Raw genomic sequence first — 10,043 nt, 5'->3', positions numbered from 1 at the left:
ATAGCCGCTTTATTGGTAAGTAAAGCTCGCTCCGACATTCACATACTCTGTGTGTTCCAGGAAGTGACAACTAAAGAGAGCTTTTGCACTGTGTCACACGCTGTCGAACATTTTAAAAGCAGTTATGTTTTATACCTGTCCCTTTCAAGCTTTGCATACATTTAGTATAGAAATCGTAAAAGAGCTTTGCCCACGGGAAAGCTTAAGCAATGGTCTAAATCATCCAGCGGCTGAGGCTTTTTAAAGCTTTCTTTAGAGTAAGATATGGACCTGCGGAGAGTTAAAGCTCTCACTAGCCATTACTGAAGATCAACGCTTAGCCTGCGGCAGTCATNAAAAAAACGTCTTACATGTTTTGTTTCTTTGGCACACATATGTACATATATACTTAAATGTTTGCATAATGGAATCTCTTTTTCAAATTCTTCATCAAGGAATCATACTTAAAATGTATAAAGAACTTTTGGTATGTAACTTTTGAAATTCTAAATAAGTTAAATTAAAAAAAAATACATACAAACACTATTATAAACAAAAACAATAGACGGCTTTTAAAAACCAATTATCCAGCTAAGAGTCAGTTAGAACATAAGAATATACACAAAAATAGTATAGAAAAAAAAGCAAAAAAGCGTTAGTTCAGTTATTTAAAAAAAAAAATCAAAAATTACTAAAAGAACAATGAACAAATATCAATTCGAGTTTTTTTTTTTATATACATATGTACTAGATGACACAGTTAAGCGTAGTAAAACAAACACTTATAAATAATTAATTTTTTTACAAATTTTGATTCAGTTTTCCACGCAAATGTTCGTAATAAATTTAAGTTTATATTTAGGTATATATTTTGTAGTAATTAATTTTTGTTTGTAAATTTATTTTTTATTTCCTTTTTGAGTACAAAAAATAGTTTAAAAATAAACGTAGTGCAGAGCCAGAGCAGCTAATTGAGTAGAACAGTTAATGCACGAACANTTTATTTCCTTTTTGAGTACAAAAAATAGTTTAAAAATAAACGTAGTGCAGAGCCAGAGCAGCTAATTGAGTAGAGCAGTTAATGCACGAACCACAAAAGAAACTGACAGTGGACCTAAAGGTAAAGTTAAAACATAAACATAACAACCCTAATACTAAAACACATTCAAATAAAAAACTAAAAAAATAAATTGAAATCGAAAAGAGAACATTTGCAGAGTTGTAACCAAAGCAGTCGTGCAAATATTTGCATAAATAGNACATAACAACCCTAATACTAAAACACATTCAAATAAAAAACTAAAAAAATGAATTGAAATCGAAAAGAAAACATTTGCAGAGTTGTAACCAAAGCAGTCGTGCAAATATTTGCATAAATAATTAAAAACGTAACGAGATATTACAAATACTATTACACACATAAAAACATTAAAAATTAAACATAAAATAAGAATTTAAAATATCTAAAATTAAGTATGACAAAAAATGTGAATGCGTTAAGCGTTGGATGTAGAAGCGAAAGCGTCTAAGAAAAAAATGTATAAACAAATATGTTTTAATTTAATTTTTTTTTTTTTATATTTTGTTTGTTCATTTGTTTCACTATTTGTAAATTATATTTTAAGATGCTAGTTTTTATTATATGTATGGAAAACAAATTAGTTCTATATATATCTTTACACTTACTGAATACGAATTAACAACAACAACAACAACAAAAAGAAACTTAACTATAATTAAATTATGCATTAATGAGATTATTAAGTTGTTTGAAATAAGAACAAGAAAGTGAAATTTTTAAACGAATACAATTACAAACATTGAAAAGCATACAAAAAAAAATATATATATAAAAAATCAATGCAAAAAATTACACAAAAATAAAAGAGAGTTGTCTCATTTTATTTAAGGGCGGAAAGTAAGAAAATAGTAGTTTGGAATGGTAAGTGCCTATAGCCAAATAGTACTAAAGACCTATTCCGTAGAGCTTTGCCTTGATTCGTGCCGACTGAAAATAACCAGGGAATAATATTTAGAAGGGGTACCCTAGCTGATTCAGCTAGTCTGCAGCAGCGATCTCTGTGAAACCAATTTCGGCGGGAGAGGTTTTAGATATTCATATCAGATACAGGAGGCCGAATTTATCGTTATTTCAATATGCCCGACTAAGGTTAAACGCATAGTGTAGCGGCGAGCAAAGCGACGGCAAGCTTTCACAGGAGAGTTTTGTAAATTTATTTACATATATAGTAATTGCGCGCATTTCATTATTTTTTAATAATTTTAATATTTCTTAAAACTAAAATTGTGCAAATGCAATTATTACATATAATTTAGATATAAATTTCACATGACTGGTGAAGAGGTGGTGAAATTTGTTTTTTTGAAACAAAACACTCACCCACTAAGTTAAGTGTGCCACCATTTTCGACCAGAACCTCGTCTTTTTTCGAAAAATAAAATAATATGTGTATAAAATAGTTTTTATTTGTAGTTAAAATAATAATTCTAAATATAAGTTTACAGCAGTAAAATAGTTTATTTTCAAACATAATATCTAAAATTGTACACCCAACATCACAACATTTTTAATAATAAATCTTTCAAATTTTTATTATGCACAATTTCTTTTTGAAAAAATGTAATCAATAAATGTTATATGTAGTTTCCCCAGTCTAGTCTCACTGTAAAGTACGAGACTCCTCCAATTGTTTGAATTGAATTAAAATGACTAGGTATGTAACAACGGCTGAGAAAATCTGAAATGTATGAAAACATATGTGAGAAAAACTATATTTTAAATGTGCTTTTTATTTGTCATTCAGTCAGGTTAGATGCTAACCCTTAAGCGCTCTTTTAAGACACAATCATGCAACATCAATTTCTTGAATGAAGTTTCTAAATACAAGAGGACATCGCAAAGGCGGATGTTTTTGGTTTCGGTCCAAACCCCGACGAACGCTTTTAGAACCACGGGAAGAAGTAGAAGAAGCAGATATAGCAGCAACAGTGGCTGTTGCGCCTACAACAGCTAAACAAAGGGGTTCGTGAGCTTTAAGTTGCAATTAGCTTAGAGTTAATATCGGCCCGAATCGGTCACCAAGACTGGATCAGAGTAGATACCTACCTCGTGAACTATAACTCATCCGGGAAGGATTGAACTATGGCGATATGAACAATTCTCCAATGGATCGAACTAAGACGGAAATAGGGCCTGAGGTGGCGAAGAGCTGTCCATCGGGGTAGCCGCAATAAAAGCGGACAGCGGACTGGATGCTGGATGCGTATCTCTTTTATTATAGGTTAGAAAATTTGCAGGGAATGTCTGTTTCCTTCCTCGATAGCAGCATATTACTATATGTGTTCCAGGACACAACGAGATCACAGGTAACTGTGCATGATGAACTATTTCCCAATAAGGAAATGGTGGGGGCTCTACTAGCTACATTTCTTATGCAGATGGGTTATGGGGAAGATTTCTGAATATCCTTCTTGAGCGGGCTCAGGGTTTGCTGAACTGTCTTAATAGGTGAACGGTTAGCTGCGAGCTAGCCGTCAGCCACAGCAAGACGGATCTGGTCATGTTTACTAAGAAATATAAGATCCACCATGTGGCCCTTCCCTCGAACGTGAAGGCCAAACATTTATGAAAGGACCAAAAAGACTTCGGTTGCCTTTTACTGCAGTGATGTAGGGGCTATTGATAAGATATTACGTCTTCCGCCGAGAAGTCGTTTATTGGTTCTATTGTTTTATAGCGCTTGTATAGTGGAATTCACTAGGGCCGACTACTTTTGCTAAGTGACTAGATGGCGTACAGCGGAGTTGGGCACTAAGAGTCACACGTATACAGGCACTTAGGCGCCATGCTGAATCTAACGCCTGTAGATACATATTGTAAGCAGAAGTTTTACAGCTGGAACTGTCGTTAATCTCACTAAAACCGGGTGGTTGAAAACTGGACACTCCGATATTTTGGGTCCTTCATTTGATCCCTGACCATACCGATTACTGTGTCTTTGAAATAGTAACTCATTATTTCATTTGATCCCTGATCATACCGATTACTGTGTCTTCGAAATGGTAACTCCTTCTCTGCCTTCATTCCTCTAAAAAAGGACTTGCCGGTGCGGGGTGATGAAAGGAAGGGAGCAGCGGACTTCTTCACAGATTTATTATAATAAAACGTATATTTTATAAAAAGTGGAGGCAGGATTGGTGACAGGATCTTATGTTTAGGCTTCCGGACTTCCGCAGTAACTCTCAGATGAAAAAAGTACACTGAAGAGAACGCCATCAGTGAGGGGGTTAGCAGGTAGATACTATGATAGCTAGGCGACTATCAGAGCCCTGAATTCTGCGGTGGTACGCTCGAAATTGGCCAGGGAATTACTGCCCTCCCTATGAACCGCGTCGAATTATTTTCTTATCAGGCTCATTTGGGTAGGTAAACGCAACCTTGAAACGTTATCATGCGCATAAGCAAGATAATTCTGCGGGGGAGTAGCCACAGGTGCTACTTTCGCTTGCAAATCCTCAGCCCTCGCTATTGGGGGATATTCTGACAGGCTACGGCTCCGCTTAGCACTTCCTCCAAGACTTCCCTAGCCTTAGCGGGGACTAGGTGGAAACATTTGGGCTGGCTAAAGCTCCGGACTTGAAATTATAAATAAATATCGTCGCTCGAATAAAGAAACAGTGTAAATGCCACATACACTATTATTCGATAACTGCACCATTGGATAGACAAACCTTTAATCTATTAGAAAAATCTTCAATTTCTTAAATTTCTTAAATATCTCTTTGGCTCACTAATTTATTCCCGAAAAACGAAATTGTATTTGTATGGTTTGTAATGGTTTATAAAAACTTTCAATTCGTTTTTCTCAAAACTATACTTTTCATGTTACACTATTTTATTATTCCAGCGACGACATGTTTTATATTAAAGAGTTTATTTACCTTGAACAGTGTTGAATTATTAATGACAAAAAATCCATAAACGGTAAATTGCACATTCTGTTTGATGCTCTTTGTCAGAAATTTGTCAACCTACGTATATTTAATATATTCAAGTGTAAGAATTTTCATGGAAGCAGCGACTTACGATTTCTTGAAAATTATCTCCTTTACCGTAGATACGCGCCAGCACTTGTGAAGTCTTGTTGGCCTGTAAAGTAACGAAGGAATTTTGATTAAAAATCAAGGTGTTAAAACAATGTGAAAATTGTGTGAGTAACTGAGTAATTCAACAACAGATATTTTAAAGAATTTTTATCACATTGATTTTTTCTGCTACTTATTTGGAGAAAATTTGAAATACATGGAATGCACTTGGCAACCCCCGAAAATAAGGTGGAGTTATTTTGTAATATTCGTACATAGTCTTTTTTGCGCTGACAAACAATTTTTTTAATTAATTTTATATAATAAAGAGTTTTTTGCGGCCGCTGTGGTGTAGTGGTAATCAGTGCGCGCTTACACTCCGCAAAGCCTGCAAAAAAAAAATTATAAAAAAAAGGTTTTTTTCCAACAGCGGCCGCCCCTCGGCAGTCAATGGCAAACCTCCGAGTGTATTTCTGCCATGAAAAACAGCTTCTCATAAAAATACAATCGCCGTTCGGAGTCGGCGGAGGAGAAGCTCGGCCAAACACACTAACATACGTGTACCTAAATAGAGAAAAATCCTAAATCCCTGGAAAGTGTCTGTAATGCAGTGAATAGGAACAATTTAGGTTTTTTCCGAGCATACTTTTGAACTGTGAACTATAAAAGGGGGGGCGNAAACACACTAACATACGTGTACCTAAATAGAGAAAAATCCTAAATCCCTGGAAAGTGTCTGTAATGCAGTGAATAGGAACAATTTAGGTTTTTTCCGAGCATACTTTTGAAATGTGAACTATAAAAGGGGGGGCTCGATTAATTATTTTTTTAGAAGTTATAAGTAATTTTTATCTTTTCTACTAGAAAGGGAGCCCAAGAAGGGAGTCGGGGATTTACTCGAGCGCATTTGTGCATTTTCGAATCAAAGCCTTTNTAATGCAGTGAATAGGAACAATTTAGGTTTTTTCCGAGCATACTTTTGAAATGTGAACTATAAAAGGGGGGGCGCGATTAATTATTTTTTTAGAAGTTATAAGTAATTTTTATCTTTTCTACTAGAAAGGGAGCCCAAGAGGGGAGTCGGGGATTTACTCGAGCGCATTTGTGCATTTTCGAATCAAAGCCTTTATCTAAATTTGAGCTGGGCAATGAAATTAGAATTAATTTTAATTAATTAAATTAAAATTAAAAAAATTAAAAATTACTTTTTTAACTTATGTACACTGCCCGAACAAGGTATTGGCACAGCAAATTTTTAATTTTTTCNTATCTAAATTTGAGCTGGGCAATGAAATTAGAATTAATTTTAATTAATTAGATTAAAATTAAAAAAATTAAAAATTACTTTTTTAACTTATGTACACTGCCCGAACAAGGTATTGGCACAGCAAATTTTTAATTTTTTCATATATGCAACAATTTTCATTCTAATATTTTTGCACTGATTTCGTATAAAAATATGTTTCATTCTACAACAAAAAACATAAAAATATAATTCCTAAACTTTGTGCAAAACTCGCAAGAATTCAGCAAATTTTCATGAAAATTTTAAATTTTTTAAGTAAATTTTTTAGAATTTTTTTGAGTATGCAGATTTGTAACCCAATAAATTTTTTTATAATAATGTGCAAGATTTAGGTAGCTAGGAATTATTGTTGATTTTTGGTATTTTTTTACCACGCAGTCTCTTAGATACAAGATTTTTTTTTCGAAAATACTTTATATGGAAAAAATGCAAAACACCTTCAACAAAAAAAAATATCAAAAATCAACGCGATTTTTGACTAACTCCTAACTTGCATTTTTTTACTAGAACTAATGGGCTGCAAAGCTGCTNTTTTCGAAAATACTTTATATGGAAAAAATGCAAAACACCTTCAACAAAAAAAAATATCAAAAATCAACGCGATTTTTGACTAACTCCTAACTTGCATTTTTTTACTAGAACTAATGGGCTGCAAAACTGCATACTCAAAAAAATTCTCAAAAATCTGATTAAAAAGTTAAAAATTTTGATGAAAATTTGCTGAATTTTCGCGAGTATCGCACAAAGCTTAGGAATTATATTTTCGTGTTTTTTGTTGTTGAATAAACCATATTTTTATACGAAATTGGCATATACATAAACATGCGCACATCAACAGCAACAAAAAAAAAACCTTTTGTACCGTTATTTTCAATGGAAGAAGGCGAAGCATGTCCACTTTTTCTTTCTTTTTTTTCCAGCTGAACGGGCCCTATTTTTCACTTATACCCAAACAATTTAGGTTGCCAAATGAATTCGCACAGTTTTAGCAGTTATTTTCCTAAATTGTAGCAGTGCTGGGAATTTCCAATGGAATATTAATTTAGGTACTAAAATTTAGGTCAACTCGCACACAGCCTACAAAATTTTTTACGAGTAAAAAGTTGAAAATTTTGATGAGTTTTTTTTTTTTAAATTTGTTGTTGTTGTCTCACTGCTGCTAACGGGGGTGTATTCATGTCGTATACCAAAACATTTGCTTGTACAAAGTACTTATTTATATGTATGTATGTACATTCATATACTCGAACCTCTCTGTTAACGTCCTCACAACTCGCCGCCAATAACATCGATAGCCCCATAGATAGTAGTGTCCACAAAAATGACCATAAAAGGATGAATATGTCATCGCCGTCTGCCAACTTAAACAGGAGGCATGTGTAAATAGATGAAACCAAACCATAGCATATATAAATTAGAACCGACAGAAGACCGATATCAGCAAAACGATTTATCATTTTGAATAAATCCAACAAATCATTGTGCAACCCATAAATTATGTTCGATTTTTCCGCAAATAGCAGCAAGTTAATTTCATTTTGTGCAAATTCATCTCCCGATAATTTTTCTCCCTGTAACATTTTTCTTTGGTATTTGCTTAAGTATTGATTGATAGAACGCAAACGCATGGCCAGTAAATGCATTAACGCCAAAATGAGGACTACAAATGTATAGGCAACTGCATTCTCCAACAGATAAAACAGCACGCACATAAAGAAGACAAACGTTATATAATACTGCACCAATCTTTTGAAGAATAGCACAGCTATTAAGGTAAGAAAACAAAATATCAATAGAAGATAGGCGTTATGCTGATTTTTGTGGCCATTTTTATAAGCTGGTATCTCAGTAAGCTGCATGAGCTTTTCATCAATTTTCAACAAGCGATTGATTATGGCAATAAATTTGTTTTTATTACCGGCACACGTCCATGTAATTGTTACATCGGTGAGTATACAAAAGGTTATGTTGAAAATGTTGGATAAGCCATCCGTGTAGCCTTGTCGGAAAAATATTTGCGATATAGCGGGCGTAAGTGTAAAATAAAGATGTATTAGTGTTACAGAAAACTTGATACAAATTATGCCTCTACTAATCAGCAACCAACGTCGATTCGGCACGCCGATCTTATAAAAATTTAGCGTAGTATAAAATGGCATAAGACCAACTGATTTTAGTATTAATAAAATCCACTTGAGATACGAGAGTATAGGATTTACGATTTCCGCTGGCGAAACATTTAGTTTTGCTTGTTTTCTATAAAAGTCGCGATTATTATGTCTTTTCATATTCACTACACTACGGTGAACGACTTGCACGAATGATATCTACAAATTAACTAGAAGGCCTGCGTATAAGCAAACAAATAATTTGGCCTGTTTAATGTAGCTACATAATTAGTGGAAATTGAATTTGATAATCTTATTAATGTCCCGAAAACACGAAGATAAGAAATCACAATTGTATTAACAATAAAGTTAATTGCGGGGGCGGCGGCAAATAAAAGATTTTGTGTTTACCTAAGTTGAACAACCTACATACATACACATACGTACATGTATACGCAGTGGCGGATTTAAATATTTGCCGCCCCTAGGCAATTCATAACTTGCCGCCCTTTTTTCACGAAAAAAAAAAATATATATATATATCAAATATGATTGTTATTGTCAGTGCTTTATTACAATATAGTTCGTTAATAATGAAATACATAACGGAATTAACAAATTCGACATCAGCATGGATAAGGTATTCAACAAAAACCCTCTTTCAAACACTTCTTTTTCACAGTTCTTTACGTCTTGATTTTTCAGCTGCGAATTCGCGGATAATATCTTCACAATCGATAGATAGAAACAAATCTGACTCTATAGTCAGCAACGCAAGAGCATTCAGTTTGTTTTCGCTCAATGAAGATGTGAGATAGTTTTTCACTNGCGTCACGCGCAGGCGCGCCGTCAGGTTTCTAAGCCGCGTGAATGAAAGTTAAATGGAAATTTCAACGACTGCTATACTAAGGAAAAATTCGCAGCGTAATTCTAATTTTGAATTGTATTGAATGAGATGAATCATTAATAATATTTTACAGACACAAACACAATTTCAAGTGCAGCTGAATCCAAATAAATTTTTTTCTTTTAATTTAGCTGTCTTAAATTTTGCCGCCCCTTAATTCTGCCGCCCTAGGCTTCAGCCCATGTTGCCTGTACGATAAATCCGCCACTGTGTATACGTAGATTTTTATGTACATACACATATGGTTGACCGGTGCTGCGACTGAGTGGTTAGAAGTGAGTAAATCCTAGCACTCCGCACCAGGTCCGAATTTGATATCTGGTCAAGCAACATCTAAATTAGCAACAATTTTTTGGAGTCAAACTTATTGAGCGGTGTGGTTGGGAGTAAATTAATAAATGCAAACGGAAATTTTTAGGAGGGAAACAAGTGCTTCTTTAACGTATGCAGATAGGCATAAATTTAACAAATACGTGATAACAAGTGGTTTAAAAATAAGATTTAGATAAAGACTAATACTAGAATAAAGTTAAAGGTGACTTCATAGGCCATGACATCACATGATATGGTACCACATAATATGATATATTCAAATGACAAGACATCATATGACATTACATCACACGGACATCAAATT

At 33.9% G+C, this 10,043-nt stretch overlaps 1 protein-coding gene and 1 long non-coding RNA gene across 2 annotated transcripts; both read right to left on the bottom strand.

Annotated features, from left to right (window-relative positions):
• Positions 1-978: 978 nt before the first annotated feature.
• Positions 979-1,831, bottom strand: LOC108378478 (uncharacterized). Its single transcript, XR_001849412.1, has 2 exons — positions 1,280-1,831; positions 979-1,156 (listed from the first exon to the last, which is right to left on the bottom strand). It is a non-coding gene; the product is annotated as an uncharacterized LOC108378478 (long non-coding RNA).
• Positions 1,832-2,660: 829 nt separating this feature from the next.
• Positions 2,661-8,679, bottom strand: LOC108378477 (gustatory and pheromone receptor 32a-like). The gene is made up of 4 exons (XM_017634773.1): positions 8,335-8,679; positions 5,087-5,149; positions 4,942-5,031; positions 2,661-2,738 (listed from the first exon to the last, which is right to left on the bottom strand). Exons 1-4 carry the CDS (start codon positions 8,677-8,679, stop codon positions 2,661-2,663), a joined length of 576 nt encoding a protein of 191 aa, XP_017490262.1.
• Between the last annotated feature and the right edge of the window lie 1,364 nt (positions 8,680-10,043).

Source organism: Rhagoletis zephyria, unplaced genomic scaffold (assembly GCF_001687245.7).
Source record: "Rhagoletis zephyria isolate East Lansing unplaced genomic scaffold, Rhagoletis_zephyria_1.1 Rzeph_scaffold_14174, whole genome shotgun sequence".
Classification (NCBI taxonomy): domain Eukaryota; kingdom Metazoa; phylum Arthropoda; class Insecta; order Diptera; family Tephritidae; genus Rhagoletis; species Rhagoletis zephyria.
Note: the sequence above shows the minus strand (reverse complement) of the source record. Positions and strands in the feature narration are given on the sequence as shown.

Excerpts from the sequence above, each read along its gene's own strand:
- LOC108378477 (XM_017634773.1), bottom strand. The coding sequence starts at position 8,679 with ATGAAAAGACATAATAATCGCGACTTTTATAGAAAACAAGCAAAACTA. Across the intron at positions 5,032-5,086 it reads GAGATAATTTTCAAGAAATC|GTTGACAAATTTCTGACAAA; the intron begins GTAAGTCGCTGC and ends AAATATACGTAG. Across the intron at positions 2,739-4,941 it reads ATAATTCAACACTGTTCAAG|ATTTTCTCAGCCGTTGTTAC; the intron begins GTAAATAAACTC and ends CATACATTTCAG.